General features: G+C 52.2%; 1 protein-coding gene across 4 annotated transcripts in view; it reads right to left on the bottom strand.

Annotated features, from left to right (window-relative positions):
* The window catches only part of DLGAP2 (DLG associated protein 2), a 791,263-nt gene that overhangs the window by 618,174 nt on the left and 152,584 nt on the right, over positions 1-20,505 (bottom strand). For 2 of the 4 annotated variants that reach the window (XM_043557186.1, XM_043557195.1), the window contains exon 1: positions 6,214-6,342. The exons of 1 other annotated variant lie outside the window; for it this stretch is intronic. In XM_043557186.1, coding sequence (XP_043413121.1) covers positions 6,214-6,249 — 36 coding nt within the window. In that variant the 5' untranslated portion in view covers positions 6,250-6,342. Of the gene's footprint in view, positions 1-6,213; positions 6,344-20,505 lie in introns of those variants that run through there. One more of the 4 variants, XM_043557191.1, reaches the window with a different exon arrangement.

Here is a 20,505-nt window from a genome sequence, read left to right as displayed (position 1 = left end):
TTTTCCTCAACCAAAGATCTCGTGCTGCACCCCCGTGTCTGCACGGCCCAGCCCGGCTCGCAGCGCAGTGGGGCTGCGCGCAGGGGGCCCTGGCGACTGCCCGGGACCACCCTGTGAGGACATCCTCTCGGGCTCTCCCCGTGACGGAGGGGGACACAGGGGAGGGGCCAAGCCACCACGACAGGGGTGTGTGCTCTTGAGCACGTGTGGCTTCCGAATTGTTCCCCAATTCTCACTGGGCGACACTGAGCATCTGCCAGAGCAATGCCAGCTCCTGAGTCCTCGTTACTGTGGGGCGGGGCCCCCCCTGGGGAGAAGGACGGGGTCCCAGTTACTGTGGGGCGGAGTCCCCCCTGGAGGGAAGGACGGGGTCCCAGTTACTATGGGGTGGGGGCCCCTGGGAAGGACGAGGGGTGAGGGCCGCCTGGGGAAGATGGGGTCCCAGTTACTGTGGGCTGGGGACCCCCCAGGGGGAAGGGTGGGGTCCTAGTTACTGTGGGGTGGGGCCCCCCAGGGGGAAGGACGGGGTCCCAGTTACTATGGGGTGGGGGCCCCTGGGAAGCACGAGGGGTGAAGGCCACCTGGGGAGGACAGGGTCCCAGTTACTGTGGGCTGGGGACCCCCCAGGGGGAAGGATGGGGTCCTAGTTACTGTGGGGCGGGGCCCCCCCAGAAGGAAGGACGGGGTCCTAGTTACTATGGGCCGGGGGCTCCTGGGAAGGACGAGGGGTGGGGGCTGCCTGGGAAGGACGGGGTCCTAGTTACTGTGGGCTGGGGGCCCCCGGAGGGAAGGACGGGGTCCCAGTTACTATGGGGCGGGGTCCCACCCAGAGGGAAGAATGGGGTCCTAGTTACTGTGGTCTGGGGGCCCCCCGGAGGGAAGGATGGGGTCCTAGTTACTGTGGTCGGGGGGCCCCCCAGAGGAAAGGACGGGGTCCTAGTTACTGTGGGCTGGGGGCCCCCAGGGTGAAGGATAGGGTCCTAGTTACTATGGGGTGGGGGCCCCTGGGAAGGATGAGGGGTCGTGGCCGCCCAGGGAGGATGGGGTGGGTCCTCATTACTGTGGGGCTGGGTCCCCCCCCCCAGAGGGAAGGACGGGGTCCTAGTTACTGTCGGGTGGGGTCCCCCAGGGGGAAGGACGGGGTCCTAGTTACTGTGGTCTGGGGGCCCCCCGGAGGGAAGGATGTGGTCCTAGTTACTGTGGTCTGGGGGGCCCCCGGAGGGAAGGATGGGGTCCTAGTTACTGTGGCCTGGGGGCCCCCCAGGGGGAAGGACAGGGTACCACTTACTGTGGGGTGGGGACCCCCTGGGAAGGATGGGGTCCCACTTACTGTGGGGGTGGGGACCCCCCCAGGAAGGACCGGGTGCAGGGGAGAGGCCCTGTTACGGGAACAGGCAGGCAGGGCAGCCATGTGGAGGGGAGAAGCAGTGAGACAGGGTGTCAGGGTCAAGCCCTAAAGCCAGGGAAGCCAATGGACTTACATTCTGCTCAACAAGAAAGTCGGGGCGGGGGGGGGACTGGAGGGCTGGCCCCACACTGGGAGAGACCCTCACCAACCACCCCGGCCCTGCTCTCCCTCAGGCATGCACTCCACTCAAACTTCCAGAAGCTTCCCTCAGTGCTGCTGTCACAAGAGGCCGACCTCGGGATGGGGGTGCCTCCTCATACCGTCCCCTGAGACCATCCTTGGTCTGCAGTGAGGACCTCGAGCCCCTCATGCTGCCCCCACCCCAACGGCTGGCACAGAACAAACGCCTGTGATCTGGGAAGGTGACCCCACGCTCACGGGGTGTTCACAGGGTCCTGAGGATTTAGAAAACTAAACCCCCTCAGGACAGCCTGCCTTTCGGGTCTCGTGAAGGAGTCAAACACCTCATTTCTGAAAGTCAAACGATATACTTGTATCTCGTAGACGGGGTGGGGTGGGGGGGCACGCCTGGAACCAAGAAGTGCCAGCACACACACTGCACAAATTGTACCCGTTACAGACAGAAAAGGACCAAGAAAAGTTGCAGATATTTCCATTCTTATAGAAGAGACCATTAGCTTAATTTTACAGAACAGTTATCTGAGTTTAAAAATAGAAATTGGCATGTAATGAGTTTAGACTGGCTGTTTCACGATGCTGGCCCACACACTTGTTAGTCTAAGTTTCAGGAACTATTGATTGACAAAGTTAAGAACTCAGGAACTAATTAGGAGCTTACAGTCCTATGAACAGCTTTGGAAAGGCGCAACAACTTAAATTACGAGAACAAACATCATTTCTCACTTTTTGTAAACAAATCATCGGAAAAGCAAAGAGCGACTTAAATCACGGGTCAGCCTCACCACCAATGGGCGGTCCCTCCTGACTGCAGGGTGAGGGGTCTCGGAGACTTCAGTCCACAGAGGTGAAGGGACGTGGGGGCCAGTGACGACCCACAAACACTGGCGCTTTAAAGAGCTCTGTTATTCGCACAGAAACGCTGGTAATTGTGTCAATTATGTTCTCTGAAAGTTCAAGAACGGTCAACGCCTAACGCTATAAAATAAGCACCTTACCCAACACCCCACTCCTGCCACGTGTGCCCCCAGGAGATGTGAGTGGAGCACTGAGGGTCCACGCCAGGACCCCACAGAAACGCTTGGTTCCACGTCACCTGTGAACCTTCTCCTTAACCGAGCCTCCCTCTGAACTCATGCCCTCTGACAGCACAGGAGGGCCCCGCCTTGGCTTCCGGCTCCTTCCCAGTCTCCTGTGCCGAATCCTCGCCTCACCTCTCAGCTCTGGGTGCCGAGGACACGGTTTTTCTCCATCACCACCCGGGCCCTGGTCCAGAATCCCCCAGCCCTGCACACTCCCCTCCCTGGATCTCAGGCCCACACGTACAACTGCCCACTTGTTGTTACCACTCACACATCCAGTGGGATCTCAAAATTAACGTGTCCCCCTAACAAACAACCTCCCCGTCCACGCATGACCACATCTCTGCAAATGGTGCCAGCACACTGTCCCCGGCGGGGGCCTCAGACCTCACTTGGAAGCCTGCATCAGACTCAGGCAGGGTCTCACGCCCCCCACTCCTGCCCCGGCCGTGCTACCACCGGCCCGATGAGTCCAGCATCCTCCTGACTGGCCTGCCTGCTTCCGCTCTTGTGGCCCCAAAACTGGTCTTCACACACAAACCAGTCTGACCTTCTAAGCCAGTCTGGATGTCATCGTTGGCCCAGAACACTGACGCATCCTTAGAACACTTGGTCCCTAAATGCCCCAAAGCCCCCAGAGCTCTGTGTCAAGAGCTACTGATCTCAGCCCCCTCAAGGGCTCCGGCCGCTCGGGCCCTTTGCTGCTCTTCCACCTGCCAAGCATCCCCCAGGGCCTTTGCCCGTGCTGCCCTCTGCTGGCAAGCTCCCTTCCAGGACGTCCTCACCGATGGCTCCCTCCAGATTCCCTGCGAGGTCCCTCCAGCCTTCTCAAGGTCATTTCTCCGCACCCGCTCCTCTGCTCTCCACACACTGTGCTCCCTCGTAGTTTACACGGCCTGGTGCTACCTCCTGCTTCTGTGCGCTCTCCCCCTGCCCTGCTAGAGCAGGAGCTCTGTGCAGGCAGGACGGTCTGTCAGGGGGCCGTGCTGTGGCCCCAGGGCCCAGAGTCAGTGTCTGTTGAGGTACTCGGTACAGTGACACACGCGGGAGCGGTCATCAGCCTCAGACCACTGACCCTAACAAACAGCAGGTGCAGGGGTCTGCGTCTGAGTTGTGGGGTCCCAGGACACCAAGGGCTCCTTTCCCGCTGCTCCCAGTGGGGCCCACGAGGCGGGACTGCCCCCCAGATGAATACAGGGCGTGGCGGCTGCAAGCAAACCCGTGGATATCAGGATGCACAAATCCAACAGCACTCACTGTCCGGGCCTCGGGCCACATGCTCGCCTGTCGCGCTCTGATTCCATATCTGTGGCGATCTCAGGAAACCTGCCAAGATTCCCCCACTTTAGAGTAAACTGAGGAATGGAGATGTCATGGGACTGCTGGCCGTTTCACAGCTCAGATGGACCCTTTCCGGCTTCAGAAACAGAACTTCCACCACTGTGGTGTGAGCTGACCTGGCGACTGCCTGTCAAATGCCCACTCACAACCGTGGCTTCAGAACCCTGCACAGAACATGCAAATGCCCTGGTTGTGCCATAGCGGCAAACGGTCCCCCGGTGCCTGGGTGGCAGACACACAGATGAAGCTCACTGACTGAGTCCATTTCAAGGGGGGGGACACACGGAGACCACTGTCCGGAGCCTACGGCCACGGGGTGGGGGCAAGCAGTCACCCACTGGCTCCTCAGGGTCACCACAAGGAACGCAGCGCCTCTGCTGGCATCTCTTAGGTACAAAGTGCAGTCCCACGGCCACCCCTGTGATGAGAAGCACATGTGGGCAGGAGGCAAGAATCACTTAGCACCGCAACCACGCCATCCACCACGCCACTGACCACACCATCCCTCGTGCCACCCACCACGCCATTGACCACACCATCCATCATGCCACTCACCATGCCATTGACCACACCATCCACCACACCACCCACCACGTCATTACGTCATTGACCACGCCACCCACACCACTGACCACACCATCCATCACACCACCCGCCACGCCATCCACCATGCCATCCACCACGTCACCTACCACGCCACTGACCACATTGTCCACCACACCACCCACCACGCCACTGACCACACCATCCATCACACCACCTGCCACGCCATCCACCATGCCATCCACCATACCACCCACCACGCCATTGACCACACCATCCATCACACCACCACCATGCCATCCACCACACGACCCACCATGCCATTGACCATGCCACCTACCACGCCACTGACCACAACACCATCCACCATACCACCTACCATGCCACTGACCACACCATCCCTCATGCCACCCACCATACCACTGACCACACCATCCAACACGCCACCCACCACGCCATCCACCACGTCACCTACCACGCCACTGACCACATCGTCCACCACACCACCCACCACGCCATTGACCACACCATCCATCACACCACCACGCCATCCACCACACGACCCACCACGCCATTGACCATGCCACCTACCATGCCACTGACCACACCATCCCTCATGCCACCCACCATGCCATTGACCACGCCACCCACCACACCATTGACCACACCATCCATCACGCCACCCACCATGCCATTGACTACACCATCCACCACACCACCCACCACACCACCCACCATGCCACCCACCACGCCATCCACCATGCCATCAACTGACAGCCAAATCTCCAGCACAGCAGTCAAGGAAGCTTCAGGGCAGCATTATACACGCAGGTGGGATCCTCTATGACTTAGTACACGATGAGGGGAACCCCACCTTCCAGGAGCGGTCGACCCCCGGGCAGGTGAGGAGGCGGGCCACAACCTGGCCCCTGCTGAGGCCTCTGGGCAGGGACACAGGGGACATGGCGCTGTGTCACTCACAAGCTGTCCCCGAACTGGAGCACCTCGCACAGAGGGGACTCGATACACATTCTCCCCAAAGACAGAAATGAGCGCGGAGACAGACAGACAGACAGGCGGGCAGGTGCTCGGCCACGACCACAGCGTCCCCCCTTTGAGGGCTGAATCCACCCAGGAGACTACTGCCGCAGCTCCCCGGGGCCCTGAGGCCACGTCAGCCCGTCTTCGCCCAAGACCGTGGGGCCGTGGCCTCCAGCAGCCCTCTCCTCTCACATTCCTCCTGCTTCTCTGCTGTAGACAAGGGCGCATACTGGTTCCATCCATTTAATTAAATTTAATTAAATTTATTTGCAGCGTAAGAATATTTGAGTGCACTGAGCACATGTAACTAAGATAAATCACAAATGCACGTTCATTTAATCGATCATCTCGGCATGGTTGAGACGCATGAAACAATTCTTCTTCAGGATTATTCCAGTTTTTCTTCCTGTCTACTGAACAGAAAACGACGTTGTCGTAGTTGGGAGTCTCTGGAGAAACGCTGCACCTACATAACAGGACACACACGTACACACGTGCACGCGTGTGAACACACGTGCGGACACATTTCAGCCCCTCTCTGCACAGGAACACACCTGCTGGCTGCCGTGAGCACAGCCGTACAGGACCCAAGTCCCTGCTTCCGCCAGGAGGCGTGTACACTTAGTGAAATTCTGGCCCCCGTGGTGGCGCTTTTCTTACCTCTCTGGACCTCCACATGGCTGCGGGACTTTGCATTCCCACCAGCAGGACACAAGGTGCCCCTTTTCCGTGTGCCCTTGCCCGCGTCTGCTGTTCTCTGGGTTCTGACAGCAGCCAGCCCGGCGGCCGTTGAGACCGCCAGCGGCAGGGCTCGTGAACAAGTGCGCATGCGCTACCACGTGCGTGCGCGGCGCTCCCCAGACCACCAGGGGCCCGGGCTCTGCTCTCCACCCCGGGCGGGCGCGATGCTCCCCAGACCTTCTGGCGGCCAGGCTCTCCGGAATGTGCCCTCCCCATACCCACCCCGTGCTGCACCCTCCCCCACGTTTCCGCGGGCCTTCCCGGCTCCTCGTGGATGGCAGCCCCGTAGCACCTGGCGTATCATGTGCGGTGGACGCTCCCAGGCTCACAGCAACCGCCACGTGCGCCCTGAATGGTCTTCTTCCAAGGTCAACCCTATGTCTGCTTGCACAAGGACTCACACGCACAGAGAGGCCCCGTGTGCACCCTGCGCAGGCCTCCCACGCCTGCGTCTGGCATAACAGCAAAGGGCTGCCCTGTGGAAGCTTTCCACCCACGGCCACCCAGGAGCACAGTCATGGGCGAGCGGGGCCGGGCCTGTGGATGCTCTGTCCTGCCAGGGAGCATGGCCACGGGTGAGCAGAGGGCGCCCGTGGGTTCTCTGTCCCGCCCGGGAACACGGTCACAGGTGAGCAGAGGGCGCCCGTGGGTTCTCTGTCATGCCCAGGAGCACAGTCACCAGGAAGCAGGGAGCACCCATGGGTTCTCTGTCCCGCCCAGGAGCACAGTCACCAGAAGCAGAGAGCACCCGTGGGTTCTCTGTCCCGCCCGGGAGCACAGTTATGGGTGAGCAGGGGGCGCCCGTGGGTTCTCTGTCCCGCCCAGGAGCACGGTCACCAGGAAGCAGGGAGCACCCATGGGTTCTCTGTCCCGCCCGGGAGCACGGTCACAGGTGAGCAGCGGGTGCCCGTGGGTTCTCTGTCCCGCCCAGGAGCACAGTCACCAGAAGCAGAGAGCACCCGTGGGTTCTCTGTCCCGCCGGGAGCACGGTCACCAGGAAGCAGGGAGCACGTGTGGGTTCTCTGTCCTGCCCGGGAACACGGTCTTGGGCGAGCAGGGGGCACCTGTGAGTTCTCTGTCCTGCAGGCACCAACCAAAGGCAGCAATGGGTATAACCCTGTGCAGCCTGACCTTTTGGACATTCAGTTCCTCAGCCCTACCCAGTGACCTTTCTTCACTTTCCTATTGAAATACTGTTCCAAATTAAGTTTGAATAGAACACCCTCCTTGACTCCTTCATGCCACAAACGCCCCGTTCACCTTCAACTTTCAAAGGCTGTCACCTGCCAGCAGTGCCTCACACCATGCCTGGTGACAGGTGCAGCCCCCGCGGACGGGGTCATGTCCTTCTCACAAATGTGCCCCAGAGCATCTGATGGGAGGAATAAGGCAGACACCCCCATGCCTGCCCCCAGAAGTGCACCACGGGGCCGGTGGGCTGCAGACCCACAGAACCCCAGGTACAACAGTGGGAGAGGGGCAGATGCCAGCAGAGAAGCGTCGGCTTCGAGGGCTCTGCAGAGCTGAACGAACAGCGGGTTTTTAGGCACAAAGTCTGAGGGGACAGGCCGAGCGGTAGGGGCTCCAGAGTCCATGGCAAGGCCGGGGCAGACCTGGTGGAGCAGGCAGGAAAGAGCGGTCATGTGCTCACAAGCAGGGGACAGGGTGAGGGGAAGCCCCGAAAACCCGAGACCACAACCACATGTGACCTGGGAACAGGCACCTAGGGAGACAGGGGGTGTGGGCAGGGCGGGAGCGCAGGGAACCACATGTGACCTGGGAACAAGGACCTGGGAGAGGGCGGGAGCGCAGGGAACCACATGTGGCCTGGGAACAAGGACCTGGGGAGAGGGTGGGAGCACAGAGAACCACATGTGATATGGGAACAAGGACCTGGGGAGACAGGGTGTGTGGGCAGGGCGGGAGTGCAGGGAACCACATGTGACCTGGGAACAAGGACCTGGGGAGACAGGGGGTGTGGGCAGGGCGGGAGTGCAGAGAACCACATGTGGCCTGGGAACAAGGACCTGGGGAGAGGGTGGGAGCACAGGGAACCACATGTGATCTGGGAACAAGGACCTGGGGAGACAGGGTGTGTGGGCAGGGCGGGAGTGCAGGGAACCACACATGACCTGGGAACAAGGACCTGGGGAGAGAGGGGGTGTGGGCAGGGCGGGAGTGCAGGGAGCCACACGTGACCTGGGAACAAGGACCTGGGGAGAGAGGGGGTGTGGGCAGGGCGGGAGTGCAGGGAGCCACACGTGACCTGGGAACAAGGACCTGGGGAGAGAGGGGGTGTGGGCAGGGCGGGAGCGCAAGGAACCACATGTGGCCTGGGAACAAGGACCTGGGGAGAGGGTGGGAGCACAGAGAACCACATGTGATATGGGAACAAGGACCTGGGGAGACAGGGTGTGTGGGCAGGGCGGGAGTGCAGGGAACCACATGTGACCTGGGAACAAGGACCTGGGGAGAGAGGGAGTGTGGGCAGGGCGGGAGCGCAAGGAACCACATGTGATCTGGGAACAAGGACCTGGGGAGACAGGGGTGTGGGCAGGGCGGGAGCACAGGGAACCACATGTGACCTGGGAACAAGGACCTGGGGAGAGGGTGGGAGCACAGGGAACCACATGTGACCTGGGAACAAGGACCAGGGAGATAGGGGGTATGGGCAGGGTGGGAAGGTCCTGCCCGGTCACATCGCTCTGTGCTCTCGGTGTGGAACACACGCCGTGGGCTGAGTGAGGCAGCAAGGTAGGGACAGAGCACAGGACACAGGAACACACATGATCTTAAACAGGGCTGAGTACAGAAATAAGACAGGAAGCGTATTTACCCGAAGAAAAGATAAACACTAATCTGAGGAGATACATGACCCCCTGTTCCCTGCATCATTATTTACAGTAGCCAAGGCGGCTATCCATCCATACGGAGCGTGTCCATCCGTCCAGGGTCCATCCATAGTGTCCACCCGTACACAGTGTCCATCTGTCCGTAGTATCCATCTGTCCATAGTGTCCATCCATAAATAAGATGTGGTAAAATATATATGCAACGGAATATTAGCCATAAAACAGAATGAAGTCTTGCCATTTGCAATGACATGGATGGAGCCAGAGGGTATAATGTTAAGCAAAATAAGTCGGCCAGAGAAAGACAAATACCCCATGATTTCACTCCTAATATGGAATTTAAGAAACAAAACAAGTAAGCAAAGGGGGGGAAAAGGGGGAGACAGAGAGAGAGAGAGAGACAAGCTGGTAAACAGACTCTTAAGTCCAGAGAACACAGTGCTGGTCACCAGAGGGGACGTGGGTTGGGGAGGGGAAGACAGGTGATGCGGACAAAGCATGCACCTGTCGTGATGAGCACCGGGTGTGATGAATCACTATTATCTACCTGAAAGTAACAGCAACAGTGTTGGTTAATTATGCTGAAATAAAAACAAAAAAACCCCACAGTTAAGATTTTGAGGTGACTCCTATTTCTAATCTTCAATTAGGCTTGAACTCTGTTTTCCAAATACTATTTCCATGGGGAAAAAGAGAGTTTCAAGGTCAAAGAAGATGAGGGAACACTAAATATCAATCACACACTCATCTTGGTGACTGACGACAATTAGCATATTAAGGACTCTAAAAAGTCCTGCACAAAAAAGGTCGACCCTGATGTGGGATGTGTGTGAGGTACATGCTTTTTTGTTTTTTTAATTTTTTTTAACTTTTATTTATTATTGAGAGACAGAGACACAGAGCGTGAGCAGGGGAGGGGTAGAGAGAGAAGGCGACACAGAATCTGAAGCAGGCTCCAGGATCCAAGCTGTCAGCACAGAGCCTGATGCGGGGCTCAAACTCACAAACTGTGAGATCATGACCTGAGCCAAAGTCAGTCACCCAACCGAGCCGCCCAGGTGCCCCGGTACATACTTTGTTATTGGTTAAACTTAGGTAAATTTCCTTAAATGTTTCTATCAGAAACTGTCTCAGGATCACTGGTCTCAATTCCTGCACAGCCGAGTGGTGGACATGGGGTGATGGTCACGGTGGCCCAGGCCAGGCCAGCCCCGCCTGGCTCCAGCTCCTGCAGACAGACACGACACCCGACAACGGGTTTGTGAGAGGCAAGCAAGCAGCCCAGGGCGGCTGCAAGGGCACAGCCTTCGGGCCAGGGGAGGGCAATGCCATCAAGGCTTGCCCGACGGTGGGAACAGGGTCCTGCTCAGACCACAGTCTGGAAAGCTAATTCTTCTACAAAGAGGAACAGAATGAAGCCACCCTATCAGCATGGTCTACACCGCTCACAAAATCAGCTAGTAACACGGCAACACACACGAGACGGGGGTTAAAGAGAGCCGTGCGACACAGCCATACAGTGGCTGACAAGAAGGAGGGACAGACCCCGGCACCACCATCTACAAAACTCGACTCAAAGCATCACTTCTGAGCAGCTTTTCTTCTACAGACTGAGGCAGAGGCGCTGACAGAAGTCACAGCTGCGAGCCAGGGCGGGGTCACTGAGGAGGGTGGCCGTCGGTAACCAGCGAACCGAAGGAAATCAGTCCTACCGAGTCTCAGCCCATCTGCCGCGGGCAGTGATACTTGGGTTAACTGAAAGTCTAAGTCCACATAAGTGCATATATGCATACGGGTGTTCAGGTAGGTGTTTCTCACTCAAAATTCCTTTGACTGCCTTCACTAGTTTCTTCATTAAAGAACGATCTCAACCATTCCAGAGAGATGTCTAGACTGCAGGATATTACTTGACTAATGATACCAAGATTTCAGTGCCCAAAATGGGCAAAAAACAGGTCAGTACTTCTCTTAAGTAATACTTACACCACGAGGAGTTTGCATATGGGACGAACTCAAACATTTCTGCTGAATAAACTCAGTCAGGGAAGGGAGGAGGGGGGATGCATAACCCGGGAAATGGGGAACAGAAGAGAAACCAGATACTCTGGTGAAGTATCCTACAACCAGCCAAATTATAGGGGACAAATGTCTCATATAAAACTGAGGGACAAATGAGACTCATGGTCACTTTAAGCCCATGTAGACCTATTACCACTGGAGAGAATTTTATAGCTCAAATAAAGATTGTCTATTAATTTTCTGAAAAAGTTAAAATCCCCATTCTAGGTTGTATAACTTTGCTGAATTGTTTTAAAAAGGACTATTCTACTTTAAAACATGTAGGATTAAATTTATGACCGAAGTCACACTGCATGTAATTTCTGCAAGTTCTTTAGAGCTTTAAAGAGCACCCTGCGAGAGCGTGCCGTGGCACAGGTCCTGCAGACAAAAGCTGGCCATCCAATTAGAGAGGACATGGTGTGCCGGCCACAAATTAACACCATGCATGCTGTTCTGGAGCAGCGTTCAGAGCATCACGGCCACGCTTGAAGAGCCACGTACCCCGGTGTAGGAGGGAGGGGCTTCTCCGAGGAAGCTGGGCCTGTGCACCAGAGAAGGTGTCCAGATGAGGGAACACTACCCTCAGCAGAGGCCCCTACGTGCAAAGTCACCAGCAGGACCGACCATGTCACCAAGACTGTGGAGTGGTCACACATGTGACAGTCACCACGGACGGAACCATCTGCCTGAGTCTGAATGCTATCCTGGGCATGGCTGACAGAGTCTCACGCAAAACACAGGCAGGTCTGTACCTGCGGAGCACAAATCCGGCAGCAGATCGCAGGAGGAGCTTAGGTAGGAAGGACACTAGAAGCGCGGAAATGGGCCAAGAGGACGTGGTAAAATCCCGTCAGAAGGAATGAAAAGAGGGAACAGACCTGATGCAGGAGAGGAGCCAAGAACACAGTGAACAGAAAACCCCCTGGCAGGAAGGACACATTCCCCCCCCCCCCCCCCAGAGTGAGAGCACAGGAGGAAAACAGAAGAGCAGCCTGGGGACAAGGCACGAAAAGTGTTTCCTTTGACCTCTGTGTTCTTTGTGTGAAATGGAGCATGTTGCTTGCGGAGAGTAAATGAGTAAGGAAGTAGGTGGGGGAGCCTGAGGAGGGCTGAGATGCGGAGTCCCACCACAGGGAGAGACGGGGTGGGAGAACAGAGGGGCGTCTGGACAGGGCAGAGACGAGAAAGTGCTGGTAACAACATGGGCGTGAAGTGGAGACCGTTGTGGTGGCGGGGGGGGGGGGGGGGGGGGGGGCGGTGCTGAATTTTAATCAGCAGCATCAGCACAGATATACGGTTTCCTTAGCAGAAATCCTCTCAGGTACTGAGTGGACAAGTTCAGTCATGAAACTAACCCACACTTGGAATCTTGCCAAGGAGAACAATGACAGACCAGGAAGAGAGAGGGTTGAGGAGGGGCAGCCAAAGCCACAGAACAACAGATCCGCAAGGGCCTGTGTCCCTAGGAATGGCCCTGAAGATAAGAGGGGACCGATGGAGGGAGAAACCACAGGTGCCCAAGGACTGGGTTCTGTGTCAACAGAGAGCATCTCCCAACCAAGTCACAGCTGCTCCTGGGGCAGGAGGAGGGCCGCACAGGACAAACTGAAAGTGGAGGACAGAGCACCTGTGTGGGGCAGGCAAGGGCTGACAGGGAAAATCCCAGGCTCCCTGAGGGCACCTCTGGGCACTTGGGTGTCCATCCTGGAGCACAGCCTGACGCCCTGTGAACATTCCAACGACACAACGGCCACCTCCTCAAAGGCTGACGATCATGTAACCAGACTCTGCAAATGACTTCTGGGAGAGTGAGGAGTTCTGCAGCCAAGGGGGGAACAACTTAGGCTCCCCCGGACGTGTTCCTGTCCCTCAGCAAATCAACTCATCAAGCCCACACTGAAACTGACCTACATTCCCTGTGGATCCCACATAAAATGTATTTAGATGGTATCTATGTCACTGTAAAATATTTTAAATTAAATTTTTACACATTCAAGTTCTTTTTAACATATAACCTTGCCAGATTTGGTCAGTAAAGACACAGGAAGCCCCTCAACCTATTTTTTTTTTAGCTCTATTGAGGAAAACTGACAAAACTGTATATATTTAAGGGGTACAACATGAGGATTTCTTATACACCTATACTTGTGAAATGATCACCACAATCCAGTTAATGAACTTATCTATCATGTGGCTTAGTTAACTCACATGTGAGCATACGGTGAGAATGTGTAAGATCTACTCTCAGCAAAGCACCCAGTACAAACATGCTCACAGATAATGGAAAACCATGATTGAAGAAATAAAAGGAAGTATGATGTCAACGCTAGAACAGAGAACAAGAATAAAGAGAAAGAAATTTTTTTAGTATATGTGCTGCTGAAGCAAGCATGAGAAAGAAAATTTTTTAATAGAAATTCTGGTGCTAAAAAGTAAAATGACTAAAATAAAAACTTACTCGAAAAGCACAACAGCAGCCCCGAACTGAGAGAAGAAGGAATGAACAAACCTGAAGATCCATCAGTAGAGATGACACAAGCTGAGGAACACCGCACAGCCTCAGAAAGGTGAGACGCCGCCCAGCTTTCAAACACATGCAAAACAGGATGAGAAAGAGAGGAGAGGAACGGAAAAGATACTCAAAGAAACAATCACTGAAAACTTCCCAAACTTCTTGAAAAACAACAACCTACATATCGGGGAAGAACTCAAAGAGATCCACAAACAGGCATAGCAGAGTTAAAACTCTGAAAGTGAAAAGACAAGGAGAAAATCATGAAAGCCCCAAGAGAAAGGACTCCTTACTAACAGAACCCCGTAAGATTAACACCTGGCTTCTCAGCAGAAACAAGAGGGGCCAGAAGTCAGTAGGATGACATATTGAAAGTGCTCAAGAAAAACACAATCAAGAATCCTATGTGCAGCCAGTAAGTCTTCAAAAGTGAAGGCAAACGAGGATCTTCCCAGGAAACCAAAAAACTGAACGAACTTATTGCTAGCAGGCCGACTTCACAAGAAATACTAAAAGTTCTTCAGGTTGAAACAAGTGACCTCAGGTAGTAATTCAAATGCATATGAACAAAATGAAGAGTGTGGGTAGTAGTGGTAAATTATGTAATTATAAAAAACCCAGTAGAGATGCACGTTTTCTCCTTTCTTCTCTTAACAGAATGACATATATTTTGTATAAAACATATATTTTATATACATATACTATATATAAAGTATTCGTGGGCCTGTAACATAGAGTAACATATGTGTTAAGATATTTGCCAATAACAGCACAAAGAGGGTGGGTGGGAGCAGAGCTGCAATGTGCTAAAGAAATAAATAATTATAACAATGTGCCATGGAGTTTGTAAGGGGGAGATGTAATAGAGCTACAAAGGAGTAGTGTTTCTATATATGACCAGAACTTAATTGGCATAAATCTAAAGCTGATTCTAACAGGGTACTGTGCACAAGGCAAGCCCCAAAACAACCACAAAAGAAATAAAGCAGTAAGGAGGAAGAACAGAATGTAAAAGACTCAAGACAACTGAAAACAAAAACTGGAAGGGCAGATGGAACCCAACCATGTCAATAACATTAAATGTGAATGGACTAAACCACCCGGTCAAAAGCAGAGTGTGTCAGAGGGGATTTAGCAGAAACAAACCATGATCCAACTTAACACTGCCAGAGGAGACACACCATAGATTCAAAGATACAATAGATTCAAAGTGAAAGGATGGAGACTATATCAAGCAGACAGCAACCGCAAGAAAGCTAAAAGTGGTTACATCGATCTTAGACAAAGCAGATTAAGACACCAAAGTGTTACTAGAGATAAGGGGACATTTTATAACCAAAGAAGGATCAATCCACCAGAAACATGTAACAACTATAAACACATATGCAACTTAACAACAGAGCACCAAAATCCCTAAAGCAAAAACAAACAAAAATGAAGGAAGACATTTGACAACAACAGTTGGAGCCTTCAACACTTCACCTTCAATAGGCAGAACATGTGGACAGAAGATCAATAATGAAACAGAAGACAAGAACAACGCTAGAAATGAACTAGCCCAACAGACATCTGTACAACATTCCACCCAGCAATGGCAACAGAACAAATGATGTTCTCAAGTGTACATGAAACATTCCCTGAAGACAACACATGCTAAGCCATAAACAAATCTCAAAAATGTGAAAGGAGAGAAATTATATAAATTATGTTATTCAATCACAATGGAACAGAATTAAAAATCAGTACTAGGAAAAAAACTGGGAAACTCACAAATATGTGGAAATTAAACAATGCATTCCCAAATAACCAAAGGAACAAAGAACAAATCAAAAAGGAAACCAGAAAATATTTTGAGATTAAAGAAGACACACATACCAAAACTAAATGGCTGCAGCTACAACACTGCTTAGAAACGTAGAGCAGTTAGTGCCTTTATGAAGAAAAAAGATAAGCTACTCTTCCAACATAAGATGCTGGAAAAAGAAGAGCAAACTACCCCTAAGGCAAGGAGAAGGAAGGAGAATAACAAAGATTAAAGCAGAAATTTATGGCACAGAGAATACAGAAACAAAAGAGAAAAACAAAACCAAAAGCTAGCTCTTGAAAAGATCAACAAAACTGACAAATTGAAAATAAGAGAAGATCAAATTACTAGAACCAGAAGTGAAACTTGGGACAGTGCTACAGACCTTGCTACAGACATTACAGAAATAAAAAGATTTATAAAGGAATGCAATAAACAAGTGTATGCCAAAAAATTACATAGCTTAGAAAAAACAGATAAATTCCTAGAAAGACACAAACTGCCAAATCAGACTCAAGAAGAAAAAGACAACATGAACGGACCTATAACAAGTGAAGACAGTGCATTAGTCATCAAAAAGTATCCACAGACTCCGAAGGCTTCTCTGCTGATTTCTGCCGGAACCTTACAAATTAGTGCCAACTCTTGACATATGGTGCATCTGAACCCCTCTGATCTCACTGCAGTGCAGTTCTGTGTGTCCTTTTCTCCTATAAAATCTGTGGACCAAGGCTGGGATTTTGTGGAGAATATCTGTGCAGCTGCCATGGATTGCCCTCCATCCTGCCCACCCCCCCAACTGTAGTGACACGGAGTACACTCTGTGTCAAATATACCGAGTGGCCTGCTTCAGTTTCCAGGCTCAAAGTACCTTCTCAGTTTGGGAGGTACTTTACTGTCCCTCCTCCACCTCCTAACATGTGATCCTGTATATAAAATAGTCTAAGAAATCCACCAAAAACAATTAGAATAAATTAGTCCAGCAAAGTCAAAGGATACAAAATCAATATTAAAAAATCAATGGTAATTCTATATACTTGAGATGAACAATCTATAAATAAAACCAAGGAAACAATTCCAATCACAACTGTATCACATAGAATAATATACTTTGGAATAAATTTAACAAACACAGTAAAAAACCTACACTCTGAAAACTACAAAACATTGTCGAAAGAAGTCAAAGACCTAAAAAAATGAGAAGACATTCCATGTTCATGAGACAGAAGACGTCAAATGTTAAGGTGGCAATGCTCCTGAAACTAATCCACAGATTGAATGCAATGCCTCTCAGAACCCTACCTAACTTCTTTGTGGAATCAGCAAGGTGATTCCAAAATTCACAGGGAATTGCAAGGGACCCAAAATAGTCAAAACAATCCTGAAAACAACAACAGAGTAGAGGACTCACGTCTGGACTTCTAAACTTGTGACAAAGCAGCAGTAACCAAGACTGTGGTACCTACACAAGGACACATCAGTGTAATAGAACTGAGAATCCAGACGCAAACTCATATACTTTATGGTCAACTGATTTCCAATGAGAATGCCAAGACCATCGAACGCAGAAAGGAGACTTCTCAACACACACGCTGCAACGACCAGAGGGCCACACGCCGGTGCATGAAGATAGACTCTCTGATCTCGGGCCAGACACAAAGACCACCTCAATATGGAGGAGAGACCCACGTGTGAGAACCAAGCCGGCACAGCCCTTAGAAGGAAAGGCAGCGGTGAAACTTCCTGACTTCGGTGTGGCATGAACAGAGGACAAAACACGTCCACAAAGGGACAGAGGGGACGGCTGCACGATAAGGTGAATGTACTTCATGCCGCTGAGCTGCACACTTAGGAACGGTTAAAATGGCCAAATTCCAAATCTTTAAGGCTGGAACAAAAACCAGTTACAATGGCAGATTGTATGCTATACATATTTTGCCACGATAAGAATATTTTTTAAGTTTTTTAAAATTAAAAGAAATAGGAATTTTTAAAAGGAATGGCGTTCTGACACATGCTACTTGACGAATTCAACCTTGGATACATTTTTCCAAAGTGACAAAATCCAGTCACCAAGGACCACATGTCTTAAGACCCCACCCGCAGGATAAGCCCGGGGCCCAGGTGGGTGAAGGGGCGCCTCAAGCAGAGGCAGGGGTAGGAGCTTGGGGGTGATGGCAGAGGTGACAGGATATTCTAAAATTGGCCATGATGATGGCTGCATACAGTAAAAGCCACTGGGTCATAAACTTAGTAAGTGAATTGTGTGCCGTGTGAATTATATCTCAATAAAACTGTTTTTATTTTAATGAGAGGAAACACTCCTTGGGTAGAAAGACAGTTTAGTCGTGGTTACACGTGTGAGTATAATGTTGTTTCTGCGTCTTTCCTAACAGTAATGGTTTTGAAACTGAATAATCAAGAAACACGGATGTCAACATATCATTTAAAATATAATTTAAAAGCAATAGAATAAATCCCTTTAAATTCCTGAGGAAGAACGAGAAGAAAGCACATAAAACACACAAAGTATATAAAATATTTTTGAGTTTTTAAACAATAAAGGCAATTAAATAAAAATAAACAAGAATAGCACGAAACACATGCTACATTAAATAGGATAAAATCACCTAGAAAGAGAAAGACTCAGATTGTGTCAAAAAATAAAATCTGACTCTCAGGTCTCCAAAATAAACAGACAACAACAAGAGTTGAGATGTTAATTCAGAACAGTGTTGAGTCTGGGGCGAAACTGTCAAAAACAGGAAGGAGATTTCATCACGGGTAAACAGTCAGAGTCAACATCTGTCATGAATCCACACGCGTCAAAATGGCTGAAGCAAAAAGTGGAGAAAACCAAGGAGACAGCGGGGCCCGGCAGTGGGAAAGAACATCCACGTCCCATCGTGGGTCACACCGCGGAGGCGGAACAGGGAGGGCGGGAAGACTGTGGACACAGTAGTGCTAACAGAGCACCACACGCACGTTCAAGGGGATGAAGACGTGCACACCGCCACGGGCAGGTCAACACCCAGGAAGCACCAATTCTTGCCAACTTGGTCTGCAAATCCAACGCAAGCCTGGTCAAAATCCCAAACATAAATGCTCTTTGGAAACTGGAAACACGATTTTAAGGTTGATCTGGATGGACAAATGTGTCAAGAAGAGGGGATCACGCCGTCAGATGTTACAAAACAGTCCTATAACAGTAAGCTGTTGCCACAGTGATGGAAGAAAAGAAAGATCCAGGAATAAACGAAAGTAAGCATAGAAATTCAGTGCATGCTAACGGCTCTGTGTAAAGCTTGACTGAAAAGTGCACAAAAGACAGATTAATTGGTTAGTTTAGGTGTGAGCCAAGTGGGGAGCCACTGGAAGAAAACCACAGTGGGTCCTGCTGCTGGCCTGTGGCCTGAGTAGAGGTGGAGACCTGAGGAATCCTGTTTCCGTGGGGAAGGGATACTGATAACCGGAGAAGTTCCTCAAATTATCCCAGACACTTAAAATCCAGACTCGGTTGAAGAAGGGGCATGAGGTGACTCCATATTCTCTGCCACAGACCATCCCGGAGAAAGTAAGTGGGGATGTTTGGCCGCTTCTGTTTACTCTGAAGGACGTAAGGAAAGATGAGGGGCTCCGGTGGTGTGTCTGCACAGTTGGGGAAGCAGCCCAGGTGGGTCCAGGGACCTACTGGGCCCTCCAGGTAGCAGGCTGGCCTGGCCACAGGGCACTGACCTGCAGCCCCCGGCCCGGACCCCACCCGGGTCCCTCCCCTTCCGGTCCTTGCGATGAGTACTCAAGGCACAGAGGCAAGGCCATAGACAGAGACCCCACCAGAGGCAGGCGGGGGTGCCAGAAAGCTGAGGGCGGTTCTGGAAATCTTCCACCAAGAAGCAGTCGGCCAAAAGGCCAGATATGGGCCCAGACTGGGGCAATGACCACGGCAAAGCAGAAGAACAAGGCATGAAGACAGGACCCCTGGACGGGCTGGGCAGAGGGTGCAGGAGGGGAGAGCAGGGACACAACGAGAGTCTGCCAGGGCTTGCGTCTGCTGTCACGGAGCCAGGGTGGCCGCGTTTTCCGGGTAGAGGGACAGAGGGGCAGAGGAAGAGCGCGGTGGTAAAGGTGCAGGGCAGCTCCGGGAGCCTGCCCACGCGGGAGAAACACGGTTATAAACGGAAGAGAAACACGGTTATAAACTCTGAAAGACGTGCATTTGGCGGGGGGGGGACTAACAAAGAAACAGCCACGGAACCAGGAAAACCAGGGTCGTGTCCTCCGAAAGCCAGAGAATGTTTTCATCACGCCTAGAGTGAAGACCCGAAACCAGGCCCAGAATTTCACTTTCCACGTCAAATCTGTTTTGCAAAATGGTAACAGTGTCTTCCTCGCTGGTGCCCAAACCCTCTGCTCTGCTGAGGAAGCCGCCACCCACCCCACACTCTGTCATCAGCCCCTTCTCTGGAGTGGCCCTGCTGTGGGGACACGTCTGGCCCACCGGGTGCCACCCCGCCCTGCACTCTGTCAGCAGCCCCTTCCCCGGAGCGGCCCTGCTGTGGGGACACCTTGGGCCCACTAGGCGCCACTGGGGGCCACTCAGCGAGCAGAGGCCCGCGTCCAGACAGGGTGACCCAGACTCCTGAATGGCCGTCCACACCACCACTGCAGATTCGCCGCCCAGACCTTGGTCCCTTCATGTTCCAGCAGGACTGAAAAGGACATGTGCATATTCATTTCAAAGACAAAGGAGCTTTTCGTTTTCTTATTATGTTTATTAAGTCCAACTTTATCCCACCACCGGCCTGGGAAGAGACACGGCGGTCTTGGCATAATTAAAAAGCTGGTGCTGGAGACGTGCTTTTCCTCCTAGTGATTAACGGTGACTGGCTATCCCTTTCCAGAGCAAAATCAGGAAGTGTCTATTTTAATCACTGACTTTCAAGCTCTCAGAGCACAGACAGAAAGGGCATTTTGTTTCTCTA

Source organism: Prionailurus bengalensis, chromosome B1 (genome assembly GCF_016509475.1).
Source record: "Prionailurus bengalensis isolate Pbe53 chromosome B1, Fcat_Pben_1.1_paternal_pri, whole genome shotgun sequence".
In the NCBI taxonomy this organism is placed as follows: domain Eukaryota; kingdom Metazoa; phylum Chordata; class Mammalia; order Carnivora; family Felidae; genus Prionailurus; species Prionailurus bengalensis.
The sequence above is the reverse complement of the archived record's forward strand: the minus strand, read 5'-3'. Positions and strand labels throughout refer to the sequence as shown.